This window comes from Haliotis rufescens, unplaced genomic scaffold (assembly GCF_023055435.1).
Source record: "Haliotis rufescens isolate VD_foot unplaced genomic scaffold, xgHalRufe1.0.p SCAF_9, whole genome shotgun sequence".
NCBI lineage: Eukaryota > Metazoa > Mollusca > Gastropoda > Lepetellida > Haliotidae > Haliotis > Haliotis rufescens.
In genome coordinates, this window is record NW_025964383.1 from 25,014,229 (window position 1) to 25,036,251 (window position 22,023).

Here is a 22,023-nt window from a genome sequence, read left to right on the forward strand (position 1 = left end):
GCTCGATGACTTGGCTGATTGCTGTCATCGTATCCTGACGGCTTTGACCGTTGCCCTTGATATCAGGTTATTTACAGTTTCGCAGATAAAGCTTCGCTACTGCTGATTGCGGCGTTAAACAACAAGTGAATTCTCATTTATAGGTTACTGTCAGTAATACTTTTCAACACTAACAAATCACCCAATGTGTAAGGAAAACGGAAAAGGTGGGTAAGGAGGTTATACGACCTTATGATGACCTTCCGTCACGACAGTTGATAAAGGTAGCGCTTGACACACACGTACACACACACACACGCACACACACACACGCACGCACACACACACACACACACACACATGCATACACACTCACACTTCGCTATATAAATGCATTAATCTTAAAGGCGACGTTAAACCCCATTTAAACTCACCTGCTGCGAAAACAACCCAGTAAATACAACCTGTAGCAGGTGTAGTATCGTGGCATGGGGTTCCTTTATACAACCTATAGCAGGTGTGTTATCGTGGTACGTATGACCTCCCTTTATGCAACCTGTAGTAGATGTGTTATCGTGGTGTGAGCTCCATTCATACAAACTGTAGCTGGTGTGTTATCATGGTATGCCCTTTAAACAACCTGTAGCAGTTGTTTTATCGTAGTATGCTCTGTATACAACCAGTAGCAGGTGTGTTATCATAGTGTGAGCTTCAGTTATACAACCTGTAGCAGGCGTGTTATCGTGGTATGCCCTTTATACAACCTGTAGTAGGTGTGTTATCGCGGTATGCCCTTTATACAAACTGTGGCAGGTGTGTTATCGTGGTATACCCTTTAGACAACCTGTAGCAGGTGTGTTATCGTGGTATGCCCTTTATACAACCAGTAGCAGGCGTGTTATCGTGGTATGCCCTTTATACAACCTGTAGCAGGCGTGTTATCGTGGTATGCCCTTTATACAACCTGTAGCAGGTGTGTTATCGCGGTATGCCCTTTAAACAACCTGTAGCAGATGTGTTATCGTGATATGCCCTTTATACAAGCTGTAGCAGGCGTGTTATCGCGGTATGCCCTTTATACAACCTGTAGCAGGCGTGTTATCGTGGTTGCCCTTTAAACAACCTGTAGCAGGCGTGATATCGCGGTATGCCCTTTATACAAACTGTAGCAGATGTGTTATCGTGGTATGCCCTTTATACAACCTGTAGCAGGCGTGATATCGCGGTATGCCCTTTATACAACCTGTAGCAGATGTGTTATCGTTGTATGCCCTTCATACATCCTGTAGCAGGCGTGATATCGCGGTATGCCCTTTATACAAACTGTAGCAGGCGCGTTATCGCGGTATGCCCTTTATACAAACTGTAGCAGGCGTGTTATCGCGGTATGCCCTTTATACAAACCAGTAGCAGATGTGTTATCGCGGTATGCCCTTTATACAACCTGTAGCAGATGTGTTATCGTGGTATGCCCTTTATACAACCTGTAGCAGATGTGTTATCGTGGTATACCCTTTATACAACCAGTAGCCGGCGTGTTATCGTGGTATGCCCTTTATACAACCTGTAGCAGGCGTGTTATCGTGGTATGCCCTTTATACAAACTGTACTAGGCGTGTTATCGTGGTATGCCCTTTACACAACCTGTAGCAGGCGTGTTATCGTGGTATGATCTCCTTTTATACAACCTGTAGCAGATGTGTTATTGTAGTGTGAGCTTCATTCATACACACTGTAACAGGTGTGTTATCGTGGAATGCCTTTGAGACGTACGCGTGTTTGTCTTTATTGAGGAATAACAAATTATGCTATCTTCTGGAGATCTATATTCTTCAGAAAAGAAATATGATAGATGTTATAAAATAATTAATGTGGATCAGATGTTGTAACATATAAAATATATCACTTCTATATTTCATCAATGAGCAAAAATGTGTGTTTCCTTAATAATATATATACAAATATTTAAACACGTTTTATGGTTGTATAAAATGTATAAATGTTACACAAAGTCAAGTATATGTGTTTCCTTAATACTATATAATTACAAAAATAACAACACGTTTTATTTATGTATAAAAAAATTAAATGTTACACAAAGTCAAGCATAAATATGCTGCATACAGGTGAGTGTGCATTTGCACTGAAGTATTATCAGATCAAAGTCATGTTTGCAAGGAAAATGTCCTTTGAGGAAGAAACTGATTATCAAAGCCGGTAGAAGATAAAGGATTAGATTTACAGTCCCCTTCTACATGTAGTGACGTGACGGAGAAGATCGATCACCGATTTATATTACAAGCAACCATGTTGTGACTATATATCCTACTTCCTTCTAGTCTGGGTTAGCTGTATTTAAAGTTAGCCTTTGCTTAAGCAGGAGTTGACAAGGACCCACTCCGCAGCTGCTAGAGTATGGTGTTTTTATGAACGCAAATATGGATCAATAACAACAGGATAATATGAACAAAATCATGTTTATATACAAAGGTTTTCAGCGTAAAGAGTTTTGAAGGTGTCATTGTAATCTTCGAAACTTCTTGAAAAAGACGACAGAAGAAAATGCAAAACCTGCAACAGACCGAGAATTTTAAACGATAAAACACAAAATGTGACAAAACAGTTTCTCATGTTGAGCACCATTTTAAAATGTCGTCCGCATATATATGATGATCATACAATGAAACAGGTCTTTGAATTGTATTTACGACATTGTATTTAAATACTCTTATAGTTGATACTTAAACCTGCACACTTGACTAAACAAAGCTAACACGAAACAAACAGTGTGAAAATGTTCACTGTTGTGTCAAAGAAATGTGAAATCTGGTGGGAGAGTTACCGGTTACTGATGGACGTAAAACAACCAAAAAATATTTTTGTCTCTAAGCTAAACCCCTCATCTGATATCCACAAACAAAATCATGGCCTTTGCAGAAGCGGATATCAAATATCAATCCTGAACAGGAAGAAACGCAACTCACTAATGACGAGGAAACCAGCTCCAAGTAAATATATCCCATGCCAGCCAATGGTATCTTTCACATGTGAGGAGAAAAACGCCATGAAAAAACTGAAGGCAACCTGCAAAGTGTTAAACATCAATTATACTCTGGTCATCAAATAAGGGACTGGTCATATATAGTATGGAGGAGGGTGGTTGTCTGGGAAAACGCTGCACGTAAATGTTCTGTAAATCTTGACATTATTGTGTCTTTAAATTAATGCGACTCCTGAACCCTAGCATTGCAATATTGCAATATAAATGCAAAAAATTCAAAAACAGGAAGTGCGGAGGACCAATCATTCAATAGTATTGGGGGAGAAGGTTGGTGGGCCGGGTGGGGCTGGCATTTTATCGCTCACTACAATTTTTTGTTTCTGAATCAACACGTTTATTTAGGACATCCAGGGAACATTTTTTTATTGCACCTGATCCCAAAACACAATAATATTTCAGAATTATTTTTCTGGAACAAAATCCCAGCCCATGAAAAAATGATCGGTTCCTGATTTAGTGCAGACTGATACAAAACGTGACGCGCTTACCGCTGTAGTGTTGAGAAGGCCGTAGTTGATGGAGAAGTGCTTGCTGCCAAACGTCTCCATGGCTATCAAAGGGAGAATGGTTAAGGGCCCAGTGAAGGCGAAGTGTATGGCGCACACCCAGATGAAGTACATTGGCTTTCCTCCATACTCGGTGATGCAGAATGTGGAGGTGAAGACGCCGAACACACATGTGACGATCATCAGAACAGGCTGCGCAGTGGTCAGACGTTATACAAATACAGTAAACTACGGTTATAACGAACACGCTTATAACGAACTGACGGATATAACGAACTTATTTTTTGGTCCCGACTATTTGCTGTAGTTATGTTGTATATATGCTTATAACGAACTACGGTTATAACGAACTAAAATTAGTAGTCCCTTTGAGTTCGTTATAACCGTAGTTTACTGTACAGTAATTCTTCGTTAATTCCAAGGGGCCATTGTATATATACTAATCGTCGTTCTTGAAGGTCACCTTGCCAAACACGAACATCATGAACCAGAGTCAATAGTGAGTGAGTGAGTTGGATTTTACGCCGCTTTTAGCAATATTCCAGCAATATCACGGCTTCACACATTGTACCCATGTCGGAAATCGAACCCGGGTCTTCGGCGTGACGAGCGAACGCTTTAACCACTAGGCTACCCGACCGCCCCCAGAGTCAATAGGTCTGAGTATGTTGACAATATGATTAACAGTTGAAGAACGTGTTTATGCCTATATCAACTGATTGGATGCTTTGATGTGCAAGATCAAAACATCTCTGTGTTCATAAATGTGTTGTTTTAACCTTCAACCTCTATCGAGTTGTAGTCCGTCACGCTATTACCTGTGCTACGGAGACTGTTGTCTTCACAAGTGTCAATTTTCTTTGTCACCATCAGCTTTGTTTATCTGTACATTTTTATGTTAATATTGTACTAAGTTCATTGTAAGTCCTGGTGGTATATGAGTTATCCAAGTGCATGAGAATCTGATTTGTACATATAATTTTATCTCCTGATGAAATTATTAAACACGTTTAACTTCTAAACTTGTTAAATGTATCTAAATGCAAAACATGTTTAAATTATGGGGATGTTGCGTTTAGGTGTTGTTTAGGCTATGAGGCGATAGCTCATTTCATATGTTTGGACCCTAAACGTGTTTAGATAGAACACGACTAATGTGCATATCGATTGAAACACATTCCTAAACATGTCTTGTATGTGTTTACATTCTTACCACATTTGTTACAGTGTGGTTTAAGCAGTGAATTATACTAATATAATGAGTGATATTTACCAATCTTGAGCATCCATGAGCAATCTACCAGGTAGGATAGTAAAATCCTTGTTTACTAGCCTTCTGATCGCAGTCTTTAAGTTAGTAGAATCCACTAGACTTTTTTCTCAGTTTGAGCATATCATTATTTATTGTAGTTTCTGGTCATATGAGATCTATACCTCTGAATGTGACTTGACAGAGTTGATATCTAGGCATATGTGTGCTGATGAGGGTTCACATTCCATCGTATTAACCGATATGTCGAGATAAAGATGTCTGAGAGAGAGAAAGAGAGAGGTGTGTCAGAGAGACACAGAGAGACAGACAAACGGACAGAAAGATAGACAGGAGAGAGTAAGACCTAGAGAGAGAAAGAGAGAAATGTGTCAGAGAGACACAGAGAGACAGACAAACGGACAGAAAGATAGACATGAGAGAGTAAGACCTAGAGAGAGAAAGAGAGAAATGTGTCAGAGAGACACAGAGAGACAGACAAACGGACAGAAAGATAGACAGGAGAGAGTAAGACCTAGATAGAGAAAGAGAGAGATGTGTCAGAGAGACACAGAGAGACAGACAAACGGACAGAAAGATAGACAGGAGAGAGTAAGACCTAGAGAGAGAAAGAGAGAGATGTGTCAGAGAGACACAGAGAGACAGACAAACGGACAGAAAGATAGACAGGAGAGAGTAAGACCTAGATAGAGAAAGAGAGAGATGTGTCAGAGAGACACAGAGAGACAGACAAACGGACAGAAAGATAGACAGGAGAGAGTAAGACCTAGAGAGAGAAAGAGAGAGATGTGTCAGAGAGACACAGAGAGACAGACAAACGGACAGAAAGATAGACAGGAGAGAGTAAGACCTAGAGAGAGAGAGATGAGAGAGAGACAGAGAGATGTGTGAGAGAGACACAGAGAAACAGGCAAACGGACAGAAAGATAGACAGGAGAGAGTAAGACACAGACAGATGAGAGAGAGACACAGACAGACACGGAGAGAGAGGAGGGAGGGAGAGACTGAGAGAGAGAGAGAAAGTTGTTATATATGCTGAAAAAATACTTTAGAACAAAGTTACCTTGTACGTATACTTATCAGCAAGAACGCCCCAGAAGAGATTCCCGGCCACAACAGACACAGATCCAAACGAGGCTACCAGGGCAAGGAAGTAGTCGTCATCAATAAACGTCTCGCCATATGTCTGTTACATATAACGCGTACTAGCATTTATGGTGAGTGAGTTGGAATATTTAAGTCATATGACAGCGTGTCAGCATGGCTTACAGCAGGTCTTAGACGTTTACCGCTTTTGGAACCAAGAGCATGGTTCTGACAAATCTGAGAAACCTAATCAGGGCGGTCGAACCTACGAATATAGGTGTTTGACAGATCTAAGGGACGCGACTCTGCACAGCAAGTAGCGGCGTCGTGGACGACTTGACCAATCTTGATGCATTTAAAACGTCGGGAGAGGGGCATGTAGTTCGGTCTTTGAAATTGAACATGTATTCACCAGAAACCCAACCTAAAACTCACTCTCTCCCTCATCGTGGCCACTTCACGGGTCCGTATACACTACGTTCTTCTGACAAAACGTCGTGTTTATCAAGTCATGTTGACTATGACTCCCAACAAGATATGTGGTATTTTCTGTTAAAATTTTATCATTCGATTTGTCCAAACTATTGATGTGGGCTAAAACTCTTCAGAATACTTTTTTTAATGAACTTGATTATAATGCACCGATAGTTTACCTTGTAGAAGAAGAAGTTGACGTCAACTGCAAATCCTTCAAAGAAGTATGTCAACCACACAGCATAGAATATCCAGGAGCGCAGAACATCCCTCGGTGTCATGTCGGGGCTGGAGAACACAGGACATACCGTATTTCCTCGATTAAAGGCCAAATAGTTTATTTACGTAATTCTCCCCATTAACATCTTTTAAAGGTCTGGGGTGAAGAGTGTCTGATAGATTAACTAATAGAAGATGAGTGAGTGTGGTTCTACGCCCAGCAATATTCTAGCGCATCACATCATTACTTCTGCTCAACCAAGAATATAAACTGGCAATAGCACGTGGAGTATAGTCACAACGCGGAAACAACTGTTAGGAACCTTTGGTGTGTGTGTGTGACATAACCATGTGTGAACAAAGATTTCCCATAATCACTGCCCCGCTCCATTTCGCAATTCCGCAGTCGCGGAATATTTTGCAGAATTGCCCAGTCGGTGCAGAAATGTACCGGTCTAGCAGAACATCCCATTTTGTGCAGAACTTGTGCAGAATTTTGCGTTTATCTGCAGCCGAATTCGTCAAATACACAAAAGAATAAAATGTAAATCGATAGTTGGTTTTAGACGTGTTAATAGACATTCCTTTCGTTTGAAGTAAAGTTGACCGTTGTATTATTGCTTACAACAGGTGTATGTCTGTATGTTTATACTAGTGATCTCCAGATTCATTTCAATAAGTTATTCTAGCCGTGGATATGTTTATCATAATAATTTCTGCCACAACTCACACAGATGCAAAACTACGAAATTCACGAAAACTGAGCTTTAAAATTTGCAGATTTGTGTGCAGAGTTATCTAAATGTTTTTTCTTTTCTTTCTTTCTTTTTTTTTTCTCTCTTTTTTATCTTTTTTTTTTCTTTCTTTTTTTTTTTGGGGGGGGGGGGGGGGGGGGCGTGCGGAATGCAGCAGGGACTGTAAAGAAACATATGTATGTGTCCCCTGTACGATTCCGACTATATCATGAGCCCGTGCTTATGAATCACTATCAAATAGTCTTGCCACCAGGTGTTCACGGGACTGGCACCTGGTATCATCACTATTTGAATGTGATTCAAAAACACATACGTATGCCTCATCTATCAATTAGTGATGATACCAGGTGTTCGCGAAAAGGTAAGCGTATCCCCACCGGGGTCATGGAAATATATGATACAAATCAACATGGGAAATTGCGTCAGATCTCATTTTTGTCACTGATGCGTTAAATTTTGAAATGGCCACCACATGTCTACCATAAAACACGTTATATGAATGCGAATAATTTCCGAAACAATATGGTAGATGTGTTATTTCTCTTAGAGCATACCCTCATATAATTTACTGTTGTAATATCTTTGCATTGAATTGTATACTACTCAAAGAAGTCCATTGTGTTGAGAAACACACGCATCTTTCATTTCCATGGCCTGACGGATTAAGTACAGTAATATGAAGGAAGAAGGTGTTCTTCAACTTCATTTGAGTAGTATATACATGTGGGTAGGTGATGTGGGTGGGTTGGAGTGGGGAATGGGGCAGCTTACCTAGGAGTGTGAGTCTGACTTGTGGGTTCCAACTTAATATTAACACCAGCGGACATGTCTTTTTGACTGATCGTTGAAACAGCAACTGTGCCGCCACCTTCGTCGTCATTGTTGTATTGCACTGGCATTTCCTGTGGTCGAAAATAGGACAATGTGACAAGTGGCACTTCGTGGGGCTTTGACATAACTACATTATACCTACATGACTAGCGACATCTGGAGGGCTGTTCCACATAAGATATGTATCACTGTCGATGGACAAGAGTGTTTCTTGTTTACGTTTATTAAGAACCTTGCAATTCCAATTGGTTAATCGGTACCACGTGATGAAATAATACATTTCAATGTAGACCCCCAAACCATGTGACTGACACTGATCTCGAATATTGACTCGTCACGTGATCAATATTGAGCTGTCACGTGATGAATATTGACTCGTCTGCTAGAACACAAGATAGCGTCTGGTACTAACATTTCATGGTTGGCCCTAACTCTATGAAGGTTCATACTCTAACACACACAACTTCAAAAGTCAATTCTTATAAATTTTATGACACTATTTTATACATCATTTTTACACTTACAGTCATACATCAACCAGCTTATCTCGGAATAGGGGGCACGGGTGGCCCAGTCGTCTAAGGCGCCGCGATTCGCTGTGCAGAGTTGCGTCCCTTGGGCACACCAGAAACCTATTGTTGTGGGTTCGAATCCTGGTTCGCCCCGATTATGTTTCTAGGTTTGTCAGCACCGTACCCGTGCTCGTGGGTTTCACCGAAGTGGTAAACGTCTGAGACCTGCATCACTTCGGGCTTTCCTCCCACATTAAGCTGACACGCCGTGATATAACTGGAATACTGTTAAAAGCGGCGTTAAACCCAACTCACTCACTCACTATCTCGGAAAAAATAGTTCCCCAAAAAGAGAGGTGACATGAGCGTTTGTGTTCTCAAATTGCTTTACAGGAACATCTGTTGTATTCGAATAATATCATCATTGGGTGGAAAAGGTCTGTTAAGAACTACCTCAGAAACACAGTCACAATGACAGCGCGTCGTAATACATTTTACATCAAGTACAAGACGTCAAAATGGCAAACACGATATACGTGACGGGGAGAGATTTCCGAACTTGTTGATCAACCTGTGGCGGTTACATGTGTTAGTCGTCATACATCAGTTGGCCGATCATTGAAAGGTGATCATAAAGATGGGTCAAAAAGAGACAAAATTGATAGATTGCTGTAGATTGTCACTGTCGCTGTGGATACGGATCGAATCGATACTACGATAGTGGATGTGCATCTGTACGTTTTGTTCTCTGGGATGGGTCGCAGCGAGGATATTCGTGAACGATCATGCAAACAAACTCTAACGTTTCTCAGTGTGTGCAAAAAACAAAACAAAAAACGTTCAAGATTAAAGGGTCTAAATGACCAGAAAGAACGCTATTGTAGGTATTCGTGCTAGGGAACTTCCAGGGTATTCCTCGTCAGTTTTTACGTCATTTCAAGAATACAGTCTCGTAAATAAAAGTATAAACGTCAAATTGTGTCGTTCATACGCTTATGAACGTCAGTTTTGCAGTCATGTGACCGGCCTCTCTTCCAATAGAAAAGCCGTATATCATGTAAACGTCAAAAAAATATATAGACCCATAACTCACTTGGGTCGAGCCATCAGGCGGTTCCCTCATTAATAAGATGCCTATGGCGAAGACCACGGTGTACATCCCTCCAAGCAGCAAGTACGTGTACGGCACCTTGTCCAGAAGAATCGCCTGGGTGAAGTATCTGGACACAAGCAAATGAGAGTCAGGCTTATTGTAAGATTCGCTGGGTGTTCAGGAATGTATTATAGTAAATATAAAACGCCAAAGCCAGAGAAGAACCAGTCTCGATTATGTCCCGAAACAGATTCCATTGGGCGTAAAAGGCAAAGTAGGTGTATGAAAGTATATGAATGGATCACTGAACATCAACCTGACTCTCCGATTCGTTTCTGTTGCAATGAGTGATTTGCGTTTAACGCCGCTTTTAACAGTATTCCAGTTATATCGCGGTGTGTCAGCTTAATGTAAGAGGATATCCCGAAGTGATGCAGGTCTCAGACGCTTAACAATTCGGTGAAACCCACCAGCACGGGTATGGTGCTGACAAACCTAGAAACATAATCGGGGCGAACCGGGATTCGAACCCACAATCATAGGTTCGGGCGTGCCCAAGGGACGCAACTCTGCACAGCGAATCGCGGCGCCTTAGACGACTGAGCCACCCGTGCCCCGCGTTTCTTTTGTAAACTATTACATAACAATTACGAATATTGAAACTATTTCTTGTGTTTACACTTATATAATGGACTTAGGTAATAATAAGTTGGACCTACTAAAAATATGTTTGCAAAGACGGTAGAGCTGTACAGTTACAGGAAACTGACTTTCTCAATATATTCCAGCAAGAGTCCATTGATGGCTAGTGTGATCATGCTAGTACGTATTCTGAACAAGGTAGTGGAATACATTCGATTTTTATACTATTTCATAAAAATGGACTTGTCCGACATTGCCGAGGTCGGATTGTATTCAGGGAGTCATCATTATTGAAATAAGGGAAAATATTTTTAAAGCTTGTTCATTTTATTATCATCCTTAAAGAGGCTGTACATTTTGTTGATATATTATATACGAAATAAACGTTGTTTATCGTAAATAAACAACTCGCACTCGTCCTTATTTCTTAAGTAAGCATACCATATACACCTGCTGATTAAGCACCACTTCAACAGATGTTGATAGTTACACTTTTGCTATGATTACGTGCGTGTAATAATGTGTGCATGAATGGAAGGACACTCAAAATACAAACATTATGATTTGTTTGTTTGTTTGTTTGTTGTTTAACGCCGCACCCAGCAATATTCCAACCAGTCTGCAAATAATAGAGTCTGGACCAGACAATCCAGTGATTGATATCGTGATCATCGATCCATGCAATTGGGATACGATGACATGCATCAACCAAGTCAGCGAGCCTGACCACCCGATCCCGTTAGTCGGGACTCTCACGACAAGCATAGTCGCACAACTATTATGAATATTGCTAAGCTGAACTGTTGGACTATAATCTCTTATCAAAGAGAGACAAGGTACTGTTCAATGGGCAATCTGCTCCTCACTCGTTGTCCCCTACTTCCTGATCAGGGGAGAGGTTCTCGGGGTTTATGAAGCCAGTGACGATTTGGTTGAGGATGAAGCCACTGCCGCCGTACCCTCCTTCCAGGATCCCGCAGATCAAACCCTTCCGGTTCGGAAACCACTGAAAAATAACACATGGAGTGAGCGGCTGACTGGACACATGGAGTTTTACGCCTCTTTTAGGCCACTGGACACACATAGTACCCTTGTAGGGAGTCAAAAACGGGTCCTCTGCGGGACTAGCCAACACTGTAACCAATAGGATGGCAATGCGCAGGTCTAGTGCGAACTAGTTGTTAGGTGAATATATGGTAATTGTTTGTTTTCTTTCGCCGTAGTTATCAATATCCAGTGAATTCCGGTGGCTGTACATAATTAACTTTGAACCATAATTAAAAGTTTGCTGAAAAAACAGCAACTGAGAGAATGATCCTGACCATTCGATCTAATTTTGTAAAGTTTGTTTGTTTGTTTGTTTGTTTGTTTAACGCCGCACTCAGCATATTCCAGCTCTATGACAAAACTCTGTAAATATTCGAGTCTGGACCAAGCAGGTTCTAACCCGAATCTCCTCGGGGGTCGAGTTTTGTCGCCTTTACGACAATCAGTAGGTGGTGCGCTCATGTCTAACCCGGGTTTCCCCAGGAGAATGGATGTAGGGAAGCGTGCTTTCACTGTCTGAAATGTGTTAAGATCCTAAACACAAACCTAAACACGGTCATTGTCCCATACTCGTTTAAACCTTTAGACCTATGCATGCGTTGTATGTGTGTACATTGTAAACACACAAGTACAGTGTATAATCACCTACTCTGAATGCCAGTTTGGTTGTAATGGGGTATGCAAGCGCCTTCCCTGCCCCGATGGCGCCGTAGGATGCGGCGACAGTGATGTAGCTGTAGTTGATGCTGAAGTAGGTTGATGCCACTGAAATACTATTGCAAGCCAAGTGAGTGAGTGAGTGAGTTTTATAGCTAAAGATCATAGTCGTGTAAAATCTGTAAATCGCAACTGACAACCAGCGTGGAGACTTCCAAATTCTCAGAGCGAGCAGCAAATCTAACTTCTGTCATTCGAAATCGAGTGTAAAGGGGATGTTCCGGACGGAGAATAGTAATGGCCACGATGTGTAAATCCAGTAAATCTCAAGAACTCTGATATAGTCTTCAGCTTTGGAAATGCCGTCATCAAGTAGTCTAAAGCTTACAGATATCTAGGATTATGGTTCCACGAAAATAGAGACTTGAACTTTACAGCGAAAGAACAGTCGGCCAACAGGGCATTTGGCGTCTTAATCATGAACATCAAGGCAGTCGGGTGAATGGCTAATGACGTATTTATCACCTTATATGGTAATCCTGCCCAACCCATTCTGTCATATGGATCTGCGACAACGTTCAATGCCGAGTTTGCCGATTCCATCTAGGTGTGGGCTGCAAGACTGCTAACTCCGCCGTCCGTGGTGACATGGGTTGGTTATCATCTCCGACAATCCAGCGAATTGAAACTTTGCGGTTTTGGAAAACACTCAGTTCTACTGATTCCGACAGAATTATTATACGTTATGACTACCACCTGGGTAATGCTGACACGCTGTTATAGAATGTTGTTAAAAGCTGAGTTAAACCTAAATCACTCACATTAAAGTATGTTGCAGTGGTATGTTAAACTTCAAAATTGTTCACAATGTTCACCCCTTAAATATCCTCTTGGCATGCAGAAAATATTTGACATATGATTTAGGAATGTTACACTTTCACATTTTTGTGTCATCTATTTAGCGATATCAGTTTAAAACAACTGTTTGTTTGTTGTTTAACGCTGCACTTAGCAATATTCCAGCTATATCACGGCGGTCTGTAGATAATCGAGTCTGGACCAGACAATCCAGTGATTGACATCATGTGCATCGATCAACGCGATTAGGATACGATGACATGCATCAACCAAGTCAGCGAGCCTGACCACCCGATCCCTTTAGTCGCCCCTTACGACAAGCATAGTCGCCTTTTACGGCAAGAATTGGTTGCTGAAGACCTATTTTAAACTGGTCTTAAAATGTCTGAGTACCCTGTTCACCTGTAAATGATACCTCCTACGATGATGCACCCCCGCGCAGACAGCCACCGCTCCAGTAAAGTGAGTATCGGCATGGTCAGACCGTAGACGATGGTGTTGGAGGTTGAGATCCACACAGAGTCGGCATACGCCACGTCAGTCGAGGCGCTTCTGTTCCGCAGGTAGGAGGTGATGTATGGGTTGAAATTACCTGCAATAGGTTTCAGAGAATAAGTGAGGTGAAATGAGGTTAAGATTATTGCACTTTTTGCGACGTGCTAGCCCACTGAGATACCATGTTATAGATTAACATGGATACCCACTCAGACACAGTATACTGACTCTGACCCGACCAGTCCTTGGTTTAGCTCCTTATGCCGAGCGCCAGGTAGGGTAACAACAAGTACCATCTTTTAATGTCTCTTGGTATGACGCGGCGGGGGATCGAACCCCGGATCTTCCGCTCTCTGGGCGGGCGCTCACGGCCGAGGAGGCAGTCGCTTATAAATCATAGTATCTGGCTCGGCATAATATAGGATTATGTCATAACCAAGAAACGTGACGCTAACGACTCGCTCTTTTCAACTGCCCTCCTTCGTCGGGCAGTTAATGGAAGACCTCGGGCTTCTGCACATGATAATGCCCTGAAAAATAGCGTTACCGTTATTATAGCTAAAATGGATAGCATGTGTTATCAAATAAAAATAAACAACAATATCGGTTTTGAAACATTTATTGCAATTACCACACAACGAATGTCACTGACGCACTTTTACAAGTATGGAAACGTCAAAGAACAAAACAGATAACGTCACTATTGAACATCAATATGACGTCACCTAACAACGCGTTATGACCCGTCGTCATATAATTGGAGGGCATTATCGAGTTACAGTGGCCCGCTCATTTCTGATAACAAGCGGGCGGTTTATGATAATTCTATTCATTTTAACTATAATATAAGGGTAACGTTATTTTTCAGAGCATTATCATTTGCAGACGCCCGAGGTCTGCCTTTAACTGACGAGGACATTCGAACAGTCCGAGGGTTTTAGCAAAATTTTAAATAATATAAGGGTAACGCTATTTTTCAGGGCATTATCATTTGCAGAAGCCTGAGGTTTTCCATTAACTGCCCGACGAAGGAAAAACCAAAAAGTAGCGTTACCGTTATTATAGCTAAAATTTATGGAAGTTTTTATCAAATAAAAAGAAAAAACAATATCGGGTTTGAAACATTTACTGCAATCAACATGAATGTCACTGACCCACTTTTACAAATATGGAAAGGTCACAGAACAAACCAGATGACCAGTGCCCGCCCAGTTGTGGATGTCGGCAGAAAAGTTGTCATTTCTGTATACTGAATAGCGTCAAATTGAAAATACAGAACTTTTGCCAATTTGTTTGCTGTTTGCAAATCAACAGATATATTAATTACATCATCCCCTGGCGTTGTCACAAACGTTAACATGACAATATAAAATGTACAGTACAAATTTACACTTGAACCTGCTCCAGACACGGTGCATATTTGCTCCTGGTGTAAATATACACACATGGGAAAACGCGTTCACAAGACAAGTATACCCACGTGTGTATATTGACCCCCATTATGCAAATATACACACATATTATTTTTTTAGGTGCATGTGAACGGGGTTTAAGAGACGCCGGAATACGCTGTTCAGAGCTCCTACAGTTAGCTGACATTCTATGATATTTAAAGGTTATTATATAGCATTTTTCATATCATATTCCATATATTGGGGTCGAGGGTTGATATGTGGTATGCTATAAAAAGACTGCCATATAAGAACCTTTTTACCTTACAGTATCACATAAAACTGTAAATAGATCTATTTGCAAGTGAATGCAAAACATTTTCACCTTGTTTGGAAGACATTGTCACGGGAAAGCGAGCTGAGCAGACGAGCAGACGACGCACCAAGGGGACGTAACTCTCATTTCTCCACTCGGGCTGATTGCCCATTCAAAGTGCATTGACAAGCCATATCAGCCCAGTGTAATACTGGTCTGGTTATTATACTCCCTGTGATATGACCGTCTCCATGTTGGCTCTATCACACAAGCAAAATGCCTCATATCATTGATAGGTATGTTAGATATATATACCCGAATACCAGACCAGTGAAGATCCCGGGTAGAATAGGTCTTCAGCAACTCACGCCTGCCGTAAAAGGTGACTATGCTTGTCGTAAAAGGCGACTAACGGGATCGGATGGTCAGGCTCGCTGACTTGGTTGAAGCATGTCATCGATCCCAAATGCGTGGATCGATGCTCATGATATCAATAACTGGATTGTCTAGTCCAGACTCGATTATTTACAGACCGCCGTCATATAGCTGGAATATTGCTGACTGCGGCGTAAAACAACAAACCAACCAACCTGAGTACTAGGAGGATATTCTTTTGGCCTCACCAAAAATATCCTGGACGTCTATTAAACATGTGATGGCACACGTATTTCCCAAATCCAAAAGTGAAAATGCCTCTTACCCAAAATTCCATGAAGCTCTTCAAACCAAATTTTGAAATATCTTTCTCATAGAAAGTGACCATGTAAACACTAACAGCTCCCACAAACTTAGACATTTAGGACTTATTAAAGATAAATTTGAACTTAAGAAGTATGTTTCAGCAGTAAAATGTGAAGATCGTGGATTAGCTCTAACCACATTAAGGCTCAGTTGCCATAATCTGGAGACTGAAAGAGGCAGATACATTAACAGGCCTTGTCGACCAGAGAATATGCAAGATATGTAACCAAAACACCTGATGAATGAGTAAGCATGTACTCCGAAACGTTGTGTTCCTCACAATAAAGAAGTTGACATCCATAAATTCTCTTCCTTACAAAACAAGGTAGAAGATAAAAAACACTTTCTTTTGTACCTTCCGAATTATAGTTACGAACGACAGCTATATAGCTACTTCTTCCTACACTAGGTTTATTAAACTGCCAAAAGGATAACAAAATGTTTGCAAGTATATTGAACTCCTGTTCTGAAGAAAAGCAAAATCTGTTGCAAGAATTATCTCTGACATGTGTATATGATTATTAAAAAAAACGTTTAGATATGACGTTAAATCTTTAATACAATTACTGTGGCTTATCAGTACAGTATCCTGCCAGCCACCTTATGATATATATAAATCTTTACGTACTGTGATTGCAAATATATGTAATATATCTAAGTATAATGTACATTATATGTATACCTACGTTTCATGTCTATAATTATATTTATTCCCATATGTAGATAGTTTGTAACCTGCCCTATGAGGGTGTTCTGTACAATAAAATTCTTGATTCTATATACAATGTGCACACATATAGAGAATCTCACCCTCGTGTCTTTTGATATGAAATATATCAACGAGTGTTGATATATTTGATATCAAAAGACACAAGGTGAGATTTTATTTATCATCCAACATCATTCTTCAAACTTTTTCAGAGCCATTAGTGATGTCATTTGATTGTGACATCATGTAACAGTGACGTCACAATGGTCTGCAAAGCATTGTGATGCAATTTCATTGCAGCGATATCTACAGTGTAGATATCGCTTGATCTCATCCAAGCGATATCTCCTGTGGGAGCCAGTTTTGGATGATAAAATTCCATAACTTATAACAATAGAGAAATATAAAGTTAGAAGTTCATTTAGGTAAAACCTTATTCTCTAGCAGAGTTGGCGCACTGACATCACACATAAAAGATGTCGGGTAATAAATGGCTCTTCACACAATAAGACTTATGTTCGATCCCATGTGGTCAGTCTGCGACCTTGTTACGCCATTACTTCCTTAACGATTCTTAGGATACGTACGTGGCATATGTAACAGTTGGTGGAGAATCCGGGTATCCTCCGTGGAGGAACTCTCAATTCCTGAAAAGCTATGTTCGTACCCAACGAACTCTTGATGGCCCTGTACCATTCATTGTAAATATCAGCTCGCGACAGAGCTTGGTGCACGTGCAACAGCAGCAGAGAATGTATTCCTCGAACATCACGCAAGATTGACTCACACAGAATAAATACAGTCTATAAAGTGTTCTGGTTTATTTTTCAAATATTTTCCGCAAGATGGTACGTCAAAGTGTGAAAGTAGGTTTTAAATAGGGAAATAAAGTCGTGACTCGGAATGGAGAGAATGACATCACAAATGTGTTTTAATTCATTTAGGGCGTGTACACCACCTGACATTCCACACTTCCACCTTCCTCGGTGTCAGGCTCTTGCTTTTGAGACAAGAAGACGATTATGAGTCAGTGTTTGGTACATATTGTCCTTGTAATGTTGTATATGCATTTTTTTTCATGACCTTACAGCATGTACTCAAATGAAGGTTTGCAAAGTTTGCCAAAATAAAATCATATTTCTTCATTTTATTTTACCTGTCAATTACGTCTACGTAGAGTTGTGTAAATAAACTAAAAATGCCCTTGAAAATCATTGCACGTTATCTCTCACCTGTATTGTTTGTTATTTGCTTGGGGTTTTTTTTCAAATTGTATCTCCTCAGCTGTCAACAGGGATCGCAAAATGACCACGACACGAGCCTTTATTAAATTGTAGTAAAACACATAAGCTCAGTAAATATACTATTGCAGTTAGTAAATTATGAGAAGAAGATGTTTTGAAAGATGGACAGTAATCTCTACTAACTGATTAGTTATCTGCACTAGTCTACGATCTACCTATACCAGTCTAATTAGCAAATATTTACTAACTGGTCAGTAAAATCAAGTGTGTCTGAGTGGACAGTGAAATTCGCTGAATAACTGGGTAACTAAACATTATTTCGGTCAGTGAGCAGTTATTTGGAGCATTTTGCAGTTTCTTTCTAAAGATTCTTTGAAAGATGGATAGTAATCTCTACTTAGATTCTCCCTACATCTTAGTAAACTGATCTACGATACTCTACTCCACATGTACTGGTCTAATTAGCAAGTATTTACTATCTGGTTAGAAAAATCTCCCAACAGGTTAGTGTCTGAGTGGACAGTGAAACTCACTAAGGAAGTAAGTAAGCTTCGCTAAAGTACTAACGAAAATGCTAAAGAAATATTTTTTGCCCATTAAAGCAAGATAGAAAGTTTCACAGACTGTTGCTTTTAAAATAACAAGTAACTACCGATCTACCTACCTGTGGTTTGAAGTATTTCAGTCACAAGGAGTTCTATCGGCAATTTTACAAGAGCAAATTTCGATTTAAGCAAATTCAGCTTTAAGCCCAGTGAGGGAAGTCTGAAACGGACATAGAAATGTGCGCTTGTGACTCCGTTACAATAATAATGTAGTCTTCATCAAGTCAATTATATTAGATTCTAGATGTGCATCTTAGAAATAAACAAAATGACGCTGCATTTGTTTTGTCAACACTGCTCCCATGATGCATGTATCGCCATAGCCAAGGTACACGACATGGATTATGTAGTAGGAAATGTATACACGTTCTTTATACTTGAGAGAGATAGAGGCAACGTTTATCAGTTTACATAGGGTGTATCACTGAACTGACCAATGTCTGTGGCCGTCATACAAACAAGTCTACGGTATGATAAATAAAACAAAGGTAGGGGTCGTCTCAAAAACATCCAGGACGTAAAAGGATATCAGACAGCTTTGATACAGTGGTGATTTGTCGTACAGTGTAAACGTTTAATGAGCAGAAGGTAACCCAGACTTGTCGTAGGATTCGGGAGGAAGTTGAAAACACAATAAGTCTGCTTGATGGTTTATGACCTTGCCGTTTTCAGGGGAAGATATCCCATCCTGTTTTATGAGGTCACACTATCTCCGCACCATTCATGACAATCGGAGTCGGCGCATCCAGATCATTGACCTTGATGAAACCTGGGTGAATAAGAAATCATTTCCCTGACTACATGGCAATACCGTCAGATGGACGAAAAATACCAGTGGTACTGTTACTTCTTGGTGAGACCAGGTCACCAACTGACGTATTGTTTCCTATGGGTGTATCGATGGCGAATACCCGTTACTTTTTGGTGCGTTACAGTAACCTAACTGGCGATAGTGAGTGAGTATGGTTTTACGCCGCTTTTAGCAATATTCCAGCAATATCACGGCGGGGGACACCAGAAATGGGCTTCACACATTGTACCCATGTCGGGAATCGAACCCGGATCTTCGGCGTGACGAACGAACGCTTTAACCACTAGGCTATCCGACCGCCCCTAACTGGCGATAGGCGATCGCATATGAGTATCAAGTGTTCCTGTACACCGTGTCTTCATTACACTGAGAGTGGTAAGCGTCGACACCCGTGGAGATCCGGGGTAGAATAGGTCTTCAGCAACCCATGCTTGCCGTAAAAGGCGACTATGCTTGTCGTAAGAGGCGACTGACGGGATCAGATGGTCAGGCTCGCTGACTTGGTTGATGCATGTCATCGTATCCAAATTGCGTGGATCGATGCCCATGACATCAAACACAGGATTGTCTGGTCCAGACTCGATTATCTACAGACCGCCGTCATATAGCTGGAATATTGCTGAGTGCGGAGTCAAACAACAAACAAAGAAAGAAAAGTAGGCGTCGACCAAGAGCGTGACAGTGGGTCCCGAGTCCTATAAGTCGACTGCCACTCAGGCCGTATCTTCTGTCTTACAAGTACAAGGGGCGGTCGGGTAGCCTAGTGGTTGAAGAGTTCGCTCGTCACGCCGAAGACCCGGGTTCGATTCACCACATGGGTGCAATGTGTGAAGGCCATTTCTAGTGTCCCCTGCCGTGATATTGCTGGAATATTGCTAAAGGCGGTGTAAAACCACACTCACTCACTCACTCACTCACTCACTTGGTAGTACAATTACAGTGTATATAGTTTTATACATGATAGTGAATGCATTTACAGAAGTACGTAGTACATTCTGATTGGACAATATGTACAATGAATAGGATACACTTTCATTTGGATGAGGGGCGGTCGGGTAGCCTAGTGGTTTAAGCGTTCGCTCGTCACGCCGAAGACCCGGGTTCGATTCCCGACATGGGTACAATGTGTGAAGCCCATTTCTGGAATATTGCTGGAATATTGCTAAAAGCGGCGTAAAACCATACTCACTCACTCATTTGGATGAACATGAATAAATTGACTTTGCTTGATTGACATTGATGCTTAACTAATCTACAGTGAAGCCGCAGGTGGCATGTCGCTTGGGGTGTCAATCAGGCCAAGTTTTGACACATAATTATATAATAGTACTTAATAGTGCGCAAACTGTGCAAGACGATAAGGTTTTACTTAAATAATTTAACTTTTAACTTTATATTTCTTTATGCTTATAAGTGGAAATATGTATGCACATTGTAAATATATATACATAAAATGTATAGCTGTATGACAATTTCACCAAAAACGTACTATTCAAAGCGGCGTAAAACTAGACCACTCGGTATCATTTACACCAACTTTTGAACTACAAGACGAAGAAATATTATGGTTAAATCCACCTTACCGAAGGTATATCCATTCCCCATGCAAAACACAATACAGATGCTTCCAAAAATGGTAAGAACTCCTCCACGTGGCAAATTGTGACATCTTCCTGTCTCCTTCTCTTCCATGCTTGTTTCAGAGACGAGTATGTTTGTTCTTTGAGTAACTGGTAATCCAGCAGATGGCCGAGAAAAGTGGGACAGTGTATCATCAGATACGTGACGCGCTTACTGTAGTCAAAGAGACAAAACAAGTTGGTCACTGCGTCACGCGTTGTGATAATCTCCCGCGATAAACCAGCGTGTTTGGGGATGCTGAGGTTATCAGTTCTTTCACTGCTTACTGTTATCTCACGGGATGTTATGAATGGGTTTTACATTGCTAACTGGAGCATATTTCAGAACAGTTTCAGAATATTGTAAAATATTGTATTGTAAAAAGTTTTGAAAGAAACCGAAATAATATAAGAAGACATTTTAATTGACACAATTATTGAAATAGCATAAATAAGAAGGATCATATAGTCTCAAGGAGTGAAGGCCCTGAATCTTTCCTATACACGGGTGGGCATGTGTTTAGTGACAAGTGAACATGTGTGAACATAATGCCGTTATTCATGTTACCATGACACTGTGTAAAAGTAATGCCGTTATTCATGTTACCATGACACTGTGTAAAACAATGCCGTTATTCATGTAACAATGACACTGTGTAAAAATAATGCCGTTATTCACGTAACCTTGACACTGTAAAAATAATGCCGTTATTCATGCAACAATGACACTGTGTAAAAATAATGTCGTTATTCATGTCACCATGACACTGTGTAAGAAATAATGTCGTTATTCATGTAACCATGACACTGTAAAAATAATGCCGTTATCCATGTAACCATGATACTGTGTAAAATAATGCTGTTATTCATGTAACCATGACACTGTGTAAAAATAATGCCGTTATTCATGTAATCTTGACACTGTGTAAAAATAATGCCGTTATTCATGCAACCATGATACTGTGTAAAATAATGCCGTAATTCATGTAACCATGACACTGTGTAAAAAATAATGCCGTTATTCATGTAACCATGACACTGTGTAAAAATAATGCCGTTATTCATGTAACCATGACACTGTAAAAATAATGCCGTTATTCGT

At 40.6% G+C, this 22,023-nt stretch overlaps 1 protein-coding gene across 1 annotated transcript; it reads right to left on the reverse strand.

The window, feature by feature from the left end:
- Window positions 1–2,440: 2,440 nt before the first annotated feature.
- LOC124130949 (MFS-type transporter AFUA_1G00970-like) lies at window positions 2,441–21,077 on the reverse strand. Its single transcript, XM_046494003.2, has 11 exons — window positions 20,886–21,077; window positions 13,393–13,582; window positions 12,125–12,248; window positions 11,295–11,434; window positions 9,787–9,913; window positions 8,122–8,252; window positions 6,556–6,664; window positions 5,880–6,002; window positions 3,529–3,738; window positions 2,964–3,063; window positions 2,441–2,550 (listed from the first exon to the last, which is right to left on the reverse strand). The coding sequence occupies exons 1-11, from the start codon at window positions 20,992–20,994 to the stop codon at window positions 2,498–2,500; spliced, it is 1,416 nt and encodes a 471-aa protein (XP_046349959.2). The 5' UTR covers window positions 20,995–21,077; the 3' UTR covers window positions 2,441–2,497.
- Between the last annotated feature and the right edge of the window lie 946 nt (window positions 21,078–22,023).

Bases quoted from the DNA above. Each gene is read 5' to 3' on its own strand.
- LOC124130949 (XM_046494003.2), bottom strand. From the start codon at position 20,994: ATGGAAGAGAAGGAGACAGGAAGATGTCACAATTTGCCACGTGGAGGA. The intron at 13,583-20,885 runs GTAAGGTGGATT...AACCTATTGCAG, and splicing joins GGGGAATGGATATACCTTCG to GTAATTTCAACCCATACATC. The intron at 11,435-12,124 runs GTAGGTGATTAT...GTTATTTTTCAG, and splicing joins CAACCAAACTGGCATTCAGA to TGGTTTCCGAACCGGAAGGG.